General features: G+C 41.1%; 2 protein-coding genes across 3 annotated transcripts in view; one reads left to right on the top strand and one right to left on the bottom strand.

Moving 5' to 3' along the window:
• ankfn1b (ankyrin repeat and fibronectin type III domain containing 1b) overlaps positions 1–10,749 on the bottom strand; it is a 146,159-nt gene extending 135,410 nt beyond the window's left edge. The window contains exons 1-2 of one of the 2 annotated variants that reach the window (XM_028568531.1): positions 10,520–10,749; positions 4,668–4,764 (exon numbers count right to left, since the gene is read on the bottom strand). In XM_028568531.1, coding sequence (XP_028424332.1) covers positions 4,668–4,684 — 17 coding nt within the window. In that variant the 5' untranslated portion in view covers positions 4,685–4,764; positions 10,520–10,749. Of the gene's footprint in view, positions 1–4,667; positions 4,765–10,000; positions 10,217–10,519 lie in introns of those variants that run through there. The other variant, XM_028568532.1, reaches the window with a different exon arrangement.
• Positions 10,750–13,065: 2,316 nt separating this feature from the next.
• The window catches only part of capn15 (calpain 15), a 41,818-nt gene continuing 37,088 nt past the window's right edge, over positions 13,066–17,795 (top strand). Inside the window, exon 1 of the mRNA XM_028568050.1 lies at positions 13,066–13,297. The gene's annotated coding sequence lies outside the window, so the exon portion shown is untranslated. The remainder of the gene's footprint in view (positions 13,298–17,795) is intronic.

Below are 17,795 nucleotides of genomic sequence, written 5' to 3'. Positions count from 1 at the left end.
GAATGGCAGTCAATGGAATGCTAACGGCGGGGGATGGCTTATTAGTATCAAAATGGCTCCATAGTAGGTACACTTTGTGGAGGCTGGCTTACCCCCTTGGTGTAGGTACACGAAGGAGCCAGTGAAAGCTGGAGCACCCATGAATCATCTTTAAAAGAAAACGATCCATACAAACTGCGGCAGTGGCAGCAACATGTTTGTGCACCCCTGCATTCTCTCAGCCCGACAGCTCAGCCCCAAATGAGCAATTAGGGCCTTTCTGCTTACCTGCTTACCGCGACAGATAGTAGGCTATTCACTCAGCTTGTCAGAGTGAAGATCAAGAATAAACATATTATCTCTACTCCTCAAGTCGTACACTTCTTATCTATTTACTCACACAACTTGAGTAAAAGCCACAAGAGACCTAATGATATTTGTGACAAGCCTTATGGGACATCTTACTCACAAGCCGGCAGCCCAAGTGAGCTTTACAGTCTTTTTCTCTACGTACTTTACATTACTTCACTTTTCATCCCCTTTCAGTGACCCCTGTATATAACACTTGGGGTTTTGAAGAGTCTGATTTCCAGGTAATAGTTTTTTTTTTTTTAACATCATCCCTTCTGCCTCTGGTTTCCTTGAAATACTATGTACAGTCCCCTAATACAACGTGGCCATTGCCTTTTAGGCAATAGCCTGGACCTCAATTTCCCTACACTGATTCCTTCATAAGCTGTGTGAATAAATCTAAAGTGGGAGCCCCTGATCAGATTTCTGCCAGTTTAACCTTGACGCAAGTAATTCAATCCCTTGAAAAAGGAACTGGTCAATTTGCTCTGGACAGCTGTTCCAGACAAACGATTCTGATGCGAGCAGAGACAAAGAGGGACATCCATGAGCTATTAAAAGCTTCCACTGCTGCGCAACGGCCATCTCATTTATTTGTTGCCCAAGGCGGCGATATATAAACCTTGGACAGAGCTCTGAAGACGGACTTCATGTCAGTGTAAAAGACTCATCGAGGTAAAGGTTTGGCTGCTTCTTCAGTATTCAGTGCAGAATGACCCTAACCATGATCACACAACAGCTCCATCCATCACATGAAATCCAGCACTGCTGAAATCCCTGACAGCATGATGATGATGACACTTTTAGTGTCTCCGAGGGAACATGAATCATCTACTAGATGCTATCAGTTTGCACACATTTCAGAATCCAACTCCCAAACACAATAACAGCTTAAGAAAACGTTTCAACTCCTCTTCCATTCAAATGCTGACCAAACTTAAGTCATCAGCTTGTCATAAAAATAAAAAGACTTATGGTCAATTTCATCCAATTTTGTAGTCAATGTTGTAAAACCTTCCCAACACTAGTGAATCTTTTTCAGATTTGTTTCTCCATTTGTGACGACAGTAATCGGAGTTATACAGTATCTTCTCTTGAATATATGTCATTCACTATCCCATTTTTGGTTGATTTTGTATGCTGAGGATGTTTTTTTGCTTTGATATACCACTCAAATGTAGCGGGCTTTTTACAAAGAGATGCATTCTTGGAAAAAATGCAAGGAAAGGGAAATCCCCCTGAGGAATGTTAGAGCCATATTTAACTGTGATTTAATGTCAATCTCTAAAGCAGTGGTATGGTATCCCATAGGAATAACTGATTTTGGATACGTGCATTTCTTTACGTAACCAGTGGGATATTTGTCAAGAGAAACAGGGGGAAATGATGAGGTTTCTAGAGGCCCACTTCTACAAAGCTGTCACCACACACCTGCGTTAAACTGTCACAACATGACAGGTTGTGTCATGGGATATTAAACAGTACAATCTAATATTGAGCCACACACTTCAGGAACATCTTTCTGATTTCATATATGCAAGTTCCATTTTTGTGTGCGTTTGACTATTACAAGAAACACATCAGCAGATAAGCCTCTTAGGAGTTCAAAACTGATGGAGACAGAGGAAATGTGAAACGATGTTATAAGGGAATTAAAATGAAGTGGCATTATCGCCCACTCTCCCAAACTTAAATTTCTGTTACTACAATTTGAGTTAATTTATGAACCGGCATCTTCAATCAAGTAACAAACATCCATCCTTAAAAAAAAAAATATCAGTTTACAGAAAGAGAGGAAATATGATGATAGTCAACAGCGAATTCACATGAAGATAATAATATATCATTTACTCTGTGAACTCAACCTTTCGTGTTAGAAACTAATGGTGATGTCTCCATCTAGTGGCTGAATGCCCGCCACTCTGAACCCAATTTATTACAAACATCAGAACCGTCCTCATCATTATGCTTGGCTATCTAATCGAGGCAGAGTCAACCGAACAGTCATTTGAATGTCAAACAATTACTGGTTCTGCTTTTCGGTTCTTATCTGAAAAAGACTGAAAAACCTATTACAATTGTGTTTATTAGTATACTGTAAATAATTTTGTGTGTGTGCTCAGCGTGTGTGTGTGTGTGTGTGTGTGTGTGTGCTCACACACACACACACACACACACACACACACACACACACACACACACACACACACACACACACACACCACGATGAACATCAACACGCTGTGACTCCAACAGAGTTTGGTAACAACAGGGAGGTGTGTGCTCATGTGCACACATGCACCATGTACACAACTGTGTGGGTGCACTGCCCTTGCTTGGAGGTGCATTTATAGCCCCTTTTCCTGTTGCGATGACTCACCAGTGAGTCACAGGCCCAGGTGAAGAGCAGAGTTGCGCAAGCCAGCGGCAGGTCGGTAACTTCAGCTAGGCATATTGGCAAAGGAGCCAGGGGGTGTTGGATAATGAGGAGGGTGAATCAACAACCACTGATGCGTCACTGTCAATGTGAGACACGAGGGGGGCCAGTACAGATATACTGTAAATGAATGGTTTCACTTGACAGGTTGGGGTGGGTAGGAGGGAAAGCATGCACCCCTTCCTAGGCACAGACACAGGTATGAATTATACATGTTGCATCTACCCGCGCCGGTGAGAGATAGGTAGTGAAATGACAAGGAGAGTGTGATTCACACAAATATACTTGAATGAACAGTCACACACACAGACAGACAGCCAGCACTTACTGTACTGTGTGTGCACACACACCTCAGAGACACAATGCCAATCCGGTTTCTGCTATCTGCAGAATAGGCTGAGAAGAAGGGGAAAAGACATGCAAATAGAGCCAAGAAGATACAACTCCCCATGGCTCTTATCACACTCTGCTCAGCCACAGCAGCACTGAGAAACAAAGAGGGGAAGGGATGTATTTGCAAAGGAGCCTACTATTTGGGGAAAGAAGAAAACCAGGTTTTTGAGGAGAATAACACATAATAGTTTGAGATAGTTAGATATCTAGATAGATATCTAGCTATATATATATATACTGTATATATATATATACACAGTAGATAGATAGATAGATAGATAGATAGATAGATAGGAATGATGTCAAAATGTATCTATCAAGTCTAGCACTGTTGATAAGAAACGTTCCCTCACAAAGGAGGACTGGAGGTATGTAGGGTTAGATAAATCAAGTCCCCATCCCCCAAAAGCGTGAGCTTGCCTGCACAAAGACAGTTTGGTTATCGCTCCTCTGTGGCATTATTCCCAGGCTTTTTTCATTTTTTTCTGCTAGCTCACTGCTGCAAAGGTAGACATGGAGTAAAAAAAATTGTGTTTATGTATAATTGCGTGATTTTTGTGAGTCTGATTTGTGCGTGCAAATTCAGGATTACATATTCTTTGTATTCCCTGTCCTCCCTGCTTCACTGTGACTCTATGACTGTGTATCCAGAAACTCCATTCTTCAAATCAAAAAGGCAACCTTTTGCATAGTGGATGATGATGAGCTCTGTTTTTGCTAAAATATAGTAAATATCAGGCTCCCAAAATGCCCAGACACGTTGGGCGGTAAACCACCTTCAAGCACCTCATCAACCTGTCCTACTAAAACAGGGAGAGACAAGTCAGAGAAACACACAGCGTGTGTTTAGATGTCACCAGCTGCCAAAAGAGGTGTCCATAAAGAACAGTGTGACTGAGCTTGTTTTCAATTTCTGTCAAGATGTTGTATTTCAAACAGACAGTCAGTCAGTCAGTCAGTCGTATCTTCATGCTTCCTTTTAAATGTCCTCACCTCAGCTTGTGCAAACACTTAATTACAAACCTTCCAGCTAGTGCTGTTAAATCAGTGTTTTAAAAGGTTCTGCCTTCAAAATGGCTTTTAGAAAACTCATGGCTTTGAATATATATATACAGTTTAAACTACTAAAAAAGCAAAGGATGACTACTTTGAGGAATCTAAAATATAAGACATGTTTTCAGTTATTTCACACTTTTTTGTTAAGTACATAATTCCATATGTGTTCATTCATAGTTTTGATGCCTTCAATGAGAATCTACAATGTGAATAGTCATGAAAATAAAGAGAACGCATTGAATGAGAAGCTGTGTCCAAACTTTTGGCCTGTACTGTATATGGCTGAAATGCTTCTCCAGTCACAATGCTCACAACATAAGTTTGGGCAACAACAGTTCCAGGAAGCCCCAAAATAGAGACAGGAAGTTCATTTAGTAAACACAATAAAAACATGTTAACATACTGTGTAAAACCCACTTTTCAAATAAGACTAATTAAGAAGCTCTCTTACTCAATGAGTTGCTCCATTCCAGCACCCCTGGGCTCCAGTGTCTCCCCAGGTTTGACTTGGTAATCCTCCTCTCACAAGTGAGACTCCTGGCTTTCACCTGAGAACATACACATACGTATATACATGTTAGCCGGCAGCAGCGCGCATACACCTAGAAGTATGTGAAAGAGAGAGAAATGATGAATGAGCAGATGGGGTATGCTTATCTTTCACTCATTCATCCAAATCATCACTCATTTTCGAACCGGAGGTCTCACTGATGTTTCTGGAAACATACAGGACATGCAATCACTCAAACCATAGCCTTGTCTTTTGTCTGTGCCTCTACATCTGTCAGCCTCTCTCTGTCTCTTTAAGGGCCTCAGTAGGCCTCTCAGATCTTAAGGTGTTGAGTTTCAAAGTTGTCTTCATACTGTGTGATTTATGATGGAAACAGAGATAGCCTTGGTTTCTCTGCTGTCTTGGACTTTCCTGTACGTATTTAAAATTACTATTTAGGATCCCTCCGCTTAGGGATCTAAAGAATTTGAAGATGCAAATGAAAGTGGTCAGGATCATCAATTTCTCTCCATCTTTGTCAATTCATTCCGGCAAAGCAAAAACCTATTCAACTACCATTGGTTTTATGTCTGATTTTTACATTTGGTACATAGGCCTACTTAAATAGCTGTGCTAATGATTGTATTTTTACATGTGTTAATACCACAATGCCATATACAGTCCTATATATTTATCTTTATTTATCTATAGTTTATTGTTTTACTGTTTATTTACTTTTGTTTACTTCCTATATTTAGCTAAAAGTTTATTGTTATTGTTATTCTAATACTGTATTTTCTATACTGTATTTTTATACCTCTTTATTTTCGATACAAGTGTTTTGTAAGCTGAAATCTGCTGCTGGAAATCCAATTTCCTTGCGGGAGTCATCCCAAAAGTATCAATAAAGAGAAGTCTAAATCTAAGTCTAAGTCTTCATGGTATGGATATAGTATATTATCTTCTTCTTCTTCACACACACAGTTAACCTTGATTGTACAGAATGTGCATGAACAAGAACACATTAACACAGAAAGACTCGCCCACAAACCTTTCTGTATGCCAATAACACCGACATCTATTTCTCACTCAAGGAAACACACCATGAATCTAATGAATATTATTTGTGTTAATGCGAGTTCATTATGCAGAGCTGCGGCACCTGGATAAACTGCATATGGGTGGTAACACCTCTCTCGCCCCGAGGCTGCATGTTAATCAAGCAGAACATCTGGCGAGAAGGGAAACATATTGTCGAGTTGAAATGACGGGACTCTCCCTTGATCCAAAGTGCTGAATGTTTTGGAAGGTGAACTTCATTTTAATTTGGGATGCGCCATCATGCGCGTGTCTCTTTGTGCCAAGAACTGCTACAGTCAATTTTTATTTGCAATTGATAGTCGGCCAAAATCCATCTTTTACTGATTTTAAAATCCTGGCAAAGCAAAGACAGCGGATGTTGACAGAGTGGCATTGTGCTGCAAGGTGAAGAAAATGCAAACTAAGGCCTCCTGCACACTGCCTGCGTGGCGTGAGCGTGTCAGCTGCGTGGCGTATCCGTTTTTATTTCAGCTCTCATGTTAACAGATTAGAGCTTGTACACTGCCTGCGTGACACGCACATCTCGAAAACGCGTGCATGCTCGAAATTAGAGATGGTCCGATACCGACACCAGTATCGGCTCCGATACTGCCCAAAACGCTGGTATCGGTATCGGGAAGTACTGGAGTTTATGCACCTATCCGATACCACGTAATAAAGCCCTAAAGAAAATCTACGTTAAAGTAGTTTATTAATGTTCTTTTTCCGTTATAACTGACTGTCAAACTGGATGATAAAAGAAATTTCTGGGGCATTCATTGTTTGTGTTTGTTCATGTTTTACAAAGAGTTTAACCTGAGCCAGACCGACAACAAAGATAGAAATCACATCACATCCATACAGGGATAGTAGTATAAAGCTGTTATAATAATAAAATATATGACACACTGGTATCGGATCGGTACTCGGTATCGGCCGATACGCAAGTTCAGGAATCGGAATCAGTATCGGGAAGCAAAAAATGGTATCGGACCATCTCTACTAGAAATAGGACCTACGGCTATTTTTCACGCGACACGCAAGCGTGTTGCAAGCGTTTTCATGCAAAATAGAATACGAAAAGATGTTTATGTGTCATTTAGACACAAATACATATTAATAAATGACATGTTGACGTTTGAAAGTCTCTAGGTTTTGACATAAATGCAGATATAAATGTAATTTAACAAAATAATAATAAATAATTATCGATTTTCAAATATTGCACCTGTCAGTACAGAACAAAATATTCTGTAGCCTATTTTGCCGTCAATACTGCCGACGTTGTCTTTGCTGTAATCAAATCAGTATATATTATTTCATTTTATCAATGGGAAACATACGTGTGTCCAGACAAGGCTAGCAGCAACAGCGCCGCATCAGACACGTTACTGGTGTGCAAAGACGTAGAAAACGCCACGTAGCCGCCACGCACCTGACACGCAACAGAAACGCCACGCTCACGCCACGCAGGCAGCGAGCAGGAGGCCTAACTCACCTTCCCTTTACATGCACCGACATTTTTCTTGACGTGTTTTGTGCTGTAACTGATTATTTTGCTACTTTGTTAAACCTTCTGAAATTTGAAAATTGCTTTTATTTTATAAAATTTCTATATTTCATGTAAATTAAAATTCTTTTTTGAGTATTTGTAAGACAGAAATAAGCATTAAAGACATTAAAGATGAAATATTTCTTCTTTTTTTAAGATGATCAATACATTAATCTCTAAAGAAACATTTTGTCTTTGTTAACTGGACTGAATTAAAAGAAGGAAGAAGAAAGAAGTACTTTATGTATCCCCTTGGGGAAATGAATTTTTCACTTTGTTATTTTTTAGAAGTCAGAATGTCTGATGTGGCAAACAGACTTTACCAACTAATCTAAGCTCAGACTGATATGTCTTTTAAATGATCTTTAAGCCTAGCATAAATATAAACATTATTTGAGCAATTTCCTAAATGATCTTGGACTGGGCTTCATCCTTGTCTGGGAAACAAACTGATACAGTTGTTCCAACTGTGTCCCAGAATGGCAAAGTTTTGGGCAACAGACTGACAACCAGAGAAAGGGACTTGTACCAGCTGCTCGCAGCTAAAAAGGCCAACAATACATCAAACAGCGGGGACAAAAGACAACTGCACAACAGAGAAAAGAGTTATTAAGTCAATAGTGTCTCAGCTGTATAATATGCTGCGGTTCTATCCAGATCTCCCCTATTCACTTAGACTTAGTGGTGGTAGCTTTTTGGTCATCATACGCCTAAAGGTCATCTAGGCTAACTGTCATTTAAACCAAATTATGTAAAAGTATTGAACACATTCCTCATGTTTCATTTCTCTTTTCACATATCTACCTTCTTTCCCTCACCAAAGCCATCCACATTCACGGCTTTGCTTCCACCTAGTCATGCATAATAATCTGTGCTGTAACTTGGAGCAGTGGCCAGCCACTGCCTGCCTGTCCCATCAAACATGCATAAGAAACAGATGTATCTTTGATGTATGCTTGTTCATGTTGCCCCATGTGCATGACTGTATGTATGAATGAGTATGTGTGTGTGTGTGTGCGTGTGTATGTGTGTCGGTGTGTGTCGGTGTGCTCCCAGGCCCTGCGGGTGAAAGCCAGACTGAGAAGATGCGGCTACATGCCCCAACACACAAGGAGAGAGGGAAGGCCGACATAGATCATTGGCAGGACAAATAATCAATGCAGCAATATGTTGCCATTATCTTTAAATGCATAATTCATATGACTGGAAGCAATTCTGTGCCTGTAATGTATAGCTATTAAACATACTGTATGTATTGTCGACTTCATTTAGATAGCCTCTGTATTACTTCACTATTTTAAGTTTTCATTTGCTTTAATTGAAAAGATTACTATCATAAATATATTCATACTGCTCTGCTCTCTAGCATTTTAGCACACATACAGTAGGCTATAGGTGCTACTGTTATGTGTTAAAAAAAAAAAAAAACTAAGATGACATGCAATGTGTTACACATTTTTATATCTCCCTGGTTTAAAACCATTCATTGAAACAGAATATCATTAATAGGCTAATTGTACAAAATAATTACAATATCTGCTTGACTCGTATATTATTGCATACCATAGAATTTTGTGCATTATGACACCATCATTATCATGGTAATAAGATGACATGTGTCACACAATGTTCCCATCTCTAAAAGCGAACTTCCAAAGACTATTGCTATACTTGATTATTTTGATAATTGATTTATTGTTCAGGTAATTTTTCAAGCTACATTTTTTTTTTTTTTCTAACAGCAAGGTGCTACTGAATGCAACAACAGCGCTCTTAAGTTCCATGAGTAATTAGATATATTGGAAAGATATAAAATAGAAATTATAAAAATTAGAGACAATTTCAATTGATACAATATATGGATAATAATCATTTATATAGCAAACTTTCTGGCTTTGGTGTAGTCTTCCTAGTGTTTTGGCCACCCAGTGTTGTTATGTATGAGCAGTAGGAGGATATTTTGCTGGTGTTGCATTTAATGACAAGTACTGGCACTGGTCCATAAGACTGTCATCTTTTAGTATCTGGACTTGTGACAACGTCCCTTGAACAAGATTGTAAACAAGTTTAATCATGAGTCATCAGAAAGGGAGAGCTTATCCTGCCTGTCAAAAGTCACACTCATGCCAGTAGTAGCTGCCTGTTTTGCTGTGTCCAGGTGTGTTTGTGTGTGTGTATGTGTGTGTGTGTGTGTGTGTGTGTGTGTGTGTGTGTGTGTGTGTGTGTGTGTGTGTGTGTGTGGTAACATCTGCAGTAGTGATATATATATAAAGTGCCCCCCCTCCACCACTGTTGTGTCCTCTCATGAGTCCATGGTTATGTAAAGGAACCCTGACCCCACCTTCCTACTATCTCCACACACACATGCACACAAGCCCTACCAAATATACAATGACACTCACATTTCTGTCCCTCAATGCAATCGTTGCCCCCAACTCGCCCACACACATCTTTTTCCTTTTCCCCTAAGACAATTGTGTTATTCACTCACTATTGTGGAAGCCAGTCATTTCCACATGTGTGTGTGTTGGCCATAAAAAAGAAAAAAGAGCCGACTAAAAGCATCCCTTTCCTGGCTAGCAGGGTCACAAGTGGTCTCACATAAACACAGGACACACCTTAGCCTAACAGTTTTCACATATCCTTCTTGACCCCCCCTTACCTCCCAAAGTGCTCTTCTTTCCACTGACACAGGATAGCAGTGACTTAGCAACGCTGCCTGGCTTTCTTTGATATTTCCACGCAGAAGAGTAAAGGAGAATAACATTACACTTCCTGCGGTCTTTGTTTTAGACTTTCAGTGAACTTTTGGGGGAGTTTGTGTGTCGAAATGAAAGTCCTTAAACCACGCTGAACACTGAGGCTGGTGTCTTTTGTGTCTCCCAACGTGCCTCGCGCTGGGTTTCCCTAGCATTGTCATGACAACAGTGTGTACGCACCGACACTCTGGCCATTGGAAACAATACACCCACGAAGATTTTAGTGAAGTGGGCTAGCTAGCTAACTTTCTGTCCTTTCTAAAAAAAAAATAATAATAAGTTAGCTCAAGCGCACACACAAAAGAAAAGTCGCGACTGAAATTATCTTATTTTGCTCTAGCGTAGAACAAGTGCACAAGTGTAACTCTAAGAGACAAAAAAAAGAGAAGTGTACAAAGATTAATTCATTCGCATAACGTTACCTTCTTGACGAAGAAATCTTCGTTTCCTTCCCGGACCGTGTTAGCTACTTTAACTCAACCGCTCAAAAGATTAAGTATGTCACACCGGTGCTAACATTTTCTAAGCATACTGTAGACCGTGAACACTTGTAATTTACTACCCGACATGTGAGAGACCAGCAGTAACTAACTTTCTCCGCCCAGACTCATTCCCAACTCTTCTGCCTGCTTCTATCAGAGGGATGCTTTGCTCCGCCTCACTATCAGCCCTGAAGATAAATCACTGTAATCCCAGATATTTATTGATTGTGTCTCTTAACCGATGGAAGGATGTATTTCCCCCAAGGATGTTAAAAGGATATTAGCCTACTGAGATTTATACTTATAATTTTAATTTATGAACTTTCTTCAAGGTTGTAATTGGCAGGCAATCAGTCACCCAACACAAAGCCGGTTCGTTGTGTTTTCTACAATGGTTCAAACACACATCCAAGTGAATTTTTGGCGATTGATTGCACACAGGAAAATTATCTTAATGGCAATAAAAGGTTTTTAGACTTCGCTCTGTTATCTCATTATTGCAGTATGGCTACACCGACCCTGTTGATATTGGCCTAATCCTCTGAATTTCCCCGGTTCAAACAACCCTGGTGACACCGGCATTAACAGAGATAATCCAGACTCACTGAACGTTTCACATGCTACTTTATCCTAATGAAATATAAATTCCACTTGCGGTTTAAACAGAAATAGCAGAGTTATATAATTGATATGAACTCAAGATAGGTGTAGGCCTATAGTAAAAAAGAAAATCGAAAGTTCTCGACCTTATGAGTGAACTGGAATTAAGTTTAGTCTTGATTTAGAGTTTGCTGAAAAGGTCCATTTAGGTAAATGACTTTAGAGCAATAGCCTACGTCAACCTGAATATAAAAATATAATCCATACATGCAATATCCAAGTGATTTGTACAAAACAAAGATTCCTAGAATATTAGAGCCATATTTTAACTTTTAATTTCCATTATCAAGCTGACAAGGCAATAAGCATTCATTCAAGAAGCATACAGGTTGGTGTAAAAGGTCATGTATGGCCTGCAACTATGGTTACTAGAGTATAGGCTATTATAAGTAACAGAACCCAAACCACCTGATATCATTCTGCATTCTGTAGTAGCAACAGTGGCCATAGATAATAATATTATACTACAATATGATATTGATGATTTCCTTAGGTTCAATACATTTTTAGGGTGCAGTTTGAGTGCTTCAAAACAATCACACACTTTGATGGTGGCAACAGCAATAACAATCATTGGAGTAACTGCACTAGTGATATGACATGATATGATATGATATTTCATTTATTTTTATTTATAAAGGACAACGCACATCAATCAACATTTCTGTAAATGTGCCAGTGTTAGCCAGCCGGTTTATTTTCAACTGTAGTGCTTTGGCCAGATGCAGATGTTTTGAGACCACTACCATATGTCTGCATTGTCAAATTATCTAAATCTGTGACACACACAAATGTGTCACAAGACAGTAATGAACACAATATCAACACAGAAATCCATATTGCACATAATTACAATAAGCATAACTATCAATTATAATGTTACCAATAACATTACCCTAGCGGCAATCAAAGTAGTAGTAATAATAGTCTATAACAAGCATTTTATTGGTTGTCAGAGGGTCTTATTTGTTGGACCCAAATGTTACTTTTTATTGGGTTTCAGTGCTCCTACATATGTTCCCCGAAATGATAGGACTTGCCTTATACAGTAAGCCAGTGAGGATTCTGCCCCCATCTACTATATCATATGCTTTATATAAAAGTAAAACTACTACATTTTAGAAAAATAGATAAAAAATATCATAGCTGCTTTATATAAAAGTAAAACTACTACATTTTAGAAAAATAGTTTAAAAAAAAATCATAGCTGCTTTATATAAAAGTAAAACTACTACATTTTAGAAAAATAGATAAAGAAGCTTATAGATGACATGGACATTTTAAAGATGTGAAATTATCTATTTTATTCCATTTACACCTCACACTCAGCCTCACAAATTGCTGATAGCCTACCAATGGTTCAACTCGGACAGTTCCAATGTAGGTCCACTAGATGACACTAGAGTGCCGCTGTGTGACCCTGGCCTGTGAGCTGGTATAACGGGGAATCTACTCTGAGATTTGAAACTCAAGATTGAAATCTAACCACAGCAAGGGTATTTTTACAATACAGGCTAACAAAATTAAAAGGAAAGACGATATCACACATTTGAATATAAATGTATTTTAGTTAGGTATAATAATAATAAATATGCAAAGGCAACGACATTTGTACATTGCATTTGTACCCGGATATCCTAGTTGCAAATATCCGTGTTGAACATGGGAAATTGAGTTTTCTACCCCCGGATTCTTGAAAAGCTTTACGTACGTTAACGTGTGCTCGCTAGCAGTTAGCAACCACCCGGTACGCATTTGGCGCACGTGCATTCTCTGTTTGCTCTTTGGAGATTCTCCTTACTTCCTGGGCTGTTGTAGGTAAAAGCTACGCGGTCACATCAGTCTCCCGAATACCCGACGGAGTGAAAATAAACTGTACGTGTACGTGTTTGTCACAGATGTCTGAAACATGCAGCGAAGAGCGCGAAGCTAAAGCCTGGAAAGGTTACGGTGGCTAAAGTACAATCCGCCGGGAAGAACTTATCGTCTCGATGGCTGCGAAAAGTTAACGCACAGACGACTGAAAAACAGGATTAATTCCCCTTCGACCGACTTGAGGTAAGAATAACCGATTTGTGAGTGGACTTCGCGAAGTACACAACTGTAGGGCAGCGTCGGTAACGTCGACCAAATGATTGAATAAGAGTGTCTTTGTTTACATGGTCCCCGGCGTCCTCTGCTCGCGCTGTCTCAATGGGATTGTTCAGAGTTCTCATCTGGCTACACTGTATAGCCAATGTTAGTGTTTGTGACAGGGCTCACAGGCTTACACTTCGGCCACAAATAGATCGATTATGTGACAGTGCCTCGTATTTAAACGTGGTTTCACATGACGGCTCTCTTTCTTTTATTCTATAAAATGACAATAAAGTCTTTCTATATTTTATTCCGCTTTACTGCACATAACAGGGTAATACAACAACAGCATGGACATGTTATCTTCTGCTTGTCTGTTTAGGGGAGTTAGGCAGGTCCGAGGGCAAGGTCAGGTTAATGAACTTGTATCTAGAGATACATTGTCTTGCTTCGTGGACACTTGAACAGGGTTGATGATGTGTGTGTGACCTGAAGCCTTAACTTTGCTTACCCAGTTGAAGGTTTGGCTTGTAGAATCAAAATCTAATGTGTTTACATGATTTGGTTGAGAGTGAACTTGCAGAGTGTAGTCTGACAATTTGTGTTCTTGCTCTGAGAATGTCCACGGTGCAGAAAACACGTTTTTGACAGTCAGGACATTTTGGGGTGGTGTAGAAATGACAACTTACAATGTACCGTGAAATCAGCTCACATCCTCCCTTTCCCTTCTTCCCCCTCTATGTCCCTGGAGAATAGAAATGAAATCCAATCTTACTCTCTCTCTCTCTCTCTCTCTCTCTCTCTCTCTCTCTGGTACTGACTTATGACTGTGTCAGCTGCTGTATCTCTGGGTGCTGACTGGCAGAGGAACAGGTGGCCCTTAGACAGGTGCACCCTTAACAAAGGGTCACAGTCCTCAGACTTCTCGGCTGGTTTGTGTGCAGTTTTTTTTTGTGTGTGTGGTTGGTTACACATCAGTGTGGTTTCCCCTGTCCCATGTCTATCTGTGCATACTGCTTTAGTAATTCAGTTATTATTGTCCTTATTTCTGCTTTGTCATTGTGAGTGTGTTACATGGCTAAATTAAAACCACCCAAACCTGCATTTGCTTTTGGTCATTGAGTGGAGTGTTATGACGAATACAAGTGAGCTGTTTGTGCCTCGCTTTCTGTATGACGCATGCATTCTTGACAGCTCCAGCCATGCACCCTGGAACTGGGGTTGCACTTGAGTCTACACCAGCAACTATGTTACATATCGTAGCCTGGGCTGTTCTCTGGAATTTAAAAGCAACTCAAGTTTACCCAGACAAACTAGTTTCAGTCTCAACGCATTTCACAAGGGAACATAACAGGAGGCACGCCCGGAGCTGTGCGTTAAGAACACACCCTTTACTGTGAAACTAAGCAGAGTTCCAGACAAATGACTTGCCACGCAGCCAGCCTGCTTGACTGATTGGTAGTTAAAGGCCACGGCTAATGGTTAAACCACTGCAACTCAGGATGCTTGGAACAATATGTGGTATGATAAGTATTTTCATGTCATGGTAGGCCTGTGCTTAATGCATTGGTTTGCTGGTGAACACTGTGAATTCAAAGAGACAGAGAGAGAGAGGATGACAGATCAGAAAAGAGGTCAGCAAAGTGATATGAAGTGGAAGAGAGAGGAGAGGGAAAGTTTGAAGGCTTATCTCAGTAATGTGAAGGGACAGTTGAGCAGTGATGAGTGTTGCAGTCACTGCTGTCTTCTCCTTAACCCTTCACTTTCTCTTCTGGCATTGACTATGAAAGCTTTTTTTGTTGTTGTTGTTGCAAGGAACCAGTACAAAAACAAGTGGGCCATTTCTACCAGTTGTGTTTTTTTTTACCAGAATGAACATGCCTCAACCTGCCCCGGCTGGTTCTGACATCCATTACTAGCCATTACAGTGGGATCCTATTCACATTAATGAGTGAGATCCTTACTACTCCTATTAAGGTTTATTTCAATCTCTTGAACGCAGCCTCCGAGCTCTTCTGTGCTCGCCAGGGTCAGTGCGCCTGCGCTCTGCTGACACTCCAGTAATCCGCTGTTATAGGAGGAGATTGCATCCTCGTCCACTGCGCTCACGCGACCAGTGAGGGAGAATTAAAGCCCGTGGAAGAAAAAAAAAACAAAAAACATAACGGGAGAATAAGAACAAATAACGGAACCATAACATGCCCACATGGAACCATTAGATCCAGGCATTCTGGGATGGAGCAGATTTCCACTATATGAGCAGGCGACAGCCAGCGGGACTGGAGCGAGGATGTCTCCTAATATAAGACAACCGGGCTCAGCATCTACAGCCCGAACACAGGAAATATGAGATGATGAAAGCAGGCAGGAGTGGACCCGGTGGAAGATGGTGAAATTTGCGATTGAGTGCTCCTTCCTGGCTGAGACCTCCTCGGCTCTCTTGGCGTTTCTTACGCCTGGATGTCGCCTCCTGCACGATGCTCTCCCTGGCCTCTGTACCGCTGTGTGGGAACGGACACACACCACCTTTTTTTTTTTTTAATACAAGTAATGCTTTGCAGTGCTGCTAAACTGAAAGCCTATATGCGTTTACACTGATTTAGTTGTCACCTATGGTTCACCGAATCTGGAAACGTAAACTGTAGATTTAAGTCCATGTGATCTCTGCGTCAGTAGGCTACCGTAGAAGAATCAGCTGTAAAATAAAGCAAAAAAAAAAAACACGGAATATCGCCCTCCAGACTTTTAAAGACTCGGGGTTTTACAAGCTAGCGATACTCGTCAAAAATAGTCAATGGGATGATAACTTGTTTCCTTCAGATGCTTCGCCTGTAGGGAGACTTGCTATGACAGGCTGGGCAAAGTCCACATAGCATACATCTCCGCTCAAGTTGATGAACTAGGCTGGCCGGCCTCGGTGGGGGGATCAGACAGCGGGAACTAGGATCATCTCCCGTCCTGGCGCTGGCAGAGCACCGCGGGCCCCAAACGGACCATCCCTCTTCGGGATCTTGTCGGTTATTACACAGAACGTGGAGCTGATCAGCTGTAAACATGGTTCATGCTGTGGCAACTGTTGGGGCTTAAAGAGCAGCTCCCTGTACCCGGGTTAAATTCGGAAGTGCATGTGAGTTGTTCTTTTTGTTCATGTGGGTATCGCCAAAATTCTGCAAAGACCAGAAGTGGTTTTACCCCCTGAGAAAGCCCCCAGGGGTTTCAAACATGACGTTTTATCCAGCGGGAGAAATGCAGCTGGGGGTGTTTTTTGGTGGTGAACTTCCACAGCAGCTGTTAGTCAGCCTGGATGTCTGAAAGATGAGACTTGGATATTAGCGTACTTGTAGTTTTGCCAACACCCTTCCCGGCAAATGCAATGCATTGATTTCCTCCAGTGCCCACATTGTAAATAACTCTATACTAAAACTATACTTTTTATTAGTGAAAATCCGTCACTATTGATCACTATCAGCTGTCTTTGGGGAATCCTGATGCTGTTGTGCTGTCCTGGATGTCCCCCCACACACACTTATTGAACCTTACATTTTCCAGAGGTGTACCGTTTGGCTGCTGAGATGCTGAGTGACTGCGAACACATTTACTTGAGTGCCACAGTTTTTTTTTTTTTCCTGCTATTCCTAATTGATTTTTTATTTTTTTTTGTGAGCATGTGCAAAAGAAAGAGGAACCAGGCATGAGACTGCACAGCCTGGGGGGATGTTGTGTCAGGAGGAACGCAGGAGGAATTATGAGTGGCACCGTGGAAGATGTGGTGCAGAGTGTTACAAGCTCAACGTCTAAAAGAGAGCGAGTTACGAGCCTTTGCTGTGAGAAAATTGCATTTTCTCCTCTCGGAGACCAACTGCTGAACGGGAATCAGCGCCCCGTGCATCAAATTACTATTTGAATTGAGAACGTATTCCCCTGTGCACTGTGGGATATCCACCCTGCATACTTGGCCACCTGCAAGTTCTGCTCATATTTTGAGTGCCCTCATCTCGGATTCCCTGTTGCTGTGTTTATGTGCTATTTGTTTTGACTGGCGCTCTCAAAGGACTTTTGCTGAAGGAAATTCTTCCTGTTTTGAAGTAGAAAGTTGTCAACGGGAAGTTTACAGCAAATACAAACGCACGATTGCTGTTGTGGTCCAAACATCCCCTTTAGTCTCAATGTATGTCAGTTTGTCTCACTGAATGCGAGCGTGCATACCTCCCCCAACCTTGGTGCTCTAGGGAAAAGCAGAAAGAAACAGATCCTCCTATCAGAGTGCATTCAGAGACTGATTTCCTGTCGCCGTGGTGATGGGGAGCTCAGCCTCGTCTCTCACTGCAGAGACTGAGTCAGACCATGGCTTCCGCAGCACCCCGTACCCATCGTCCCCTCCTGTGGGCTGGCTCAGGAACAGCCACAGCAGCCCGGTGTGGGGCACCACCTTCATCCCACGTCAGCAGCAGCAGCCCCCGCTGCCTCACCGAGAGCGCAG

The sequence above is a fragment of the Perca flavescens genome, chromosome 21 (genome assembly GCF_004354835.1).
Source record: "Perca flavescens isolate YP-PL-M2 chromosome 21, PFLA_1.0, whole genome shotgun sequence".
In the NCBI taxonomy this organism is placed as follows: Eukaryota; Metazoa; Chordata; class Actinopteri; order Perciformes; family Percidae; genus Perca; species Perca flavescens.
This window is presented reverse-complemented; position numbering and strand designations above follow the sequence as displayed.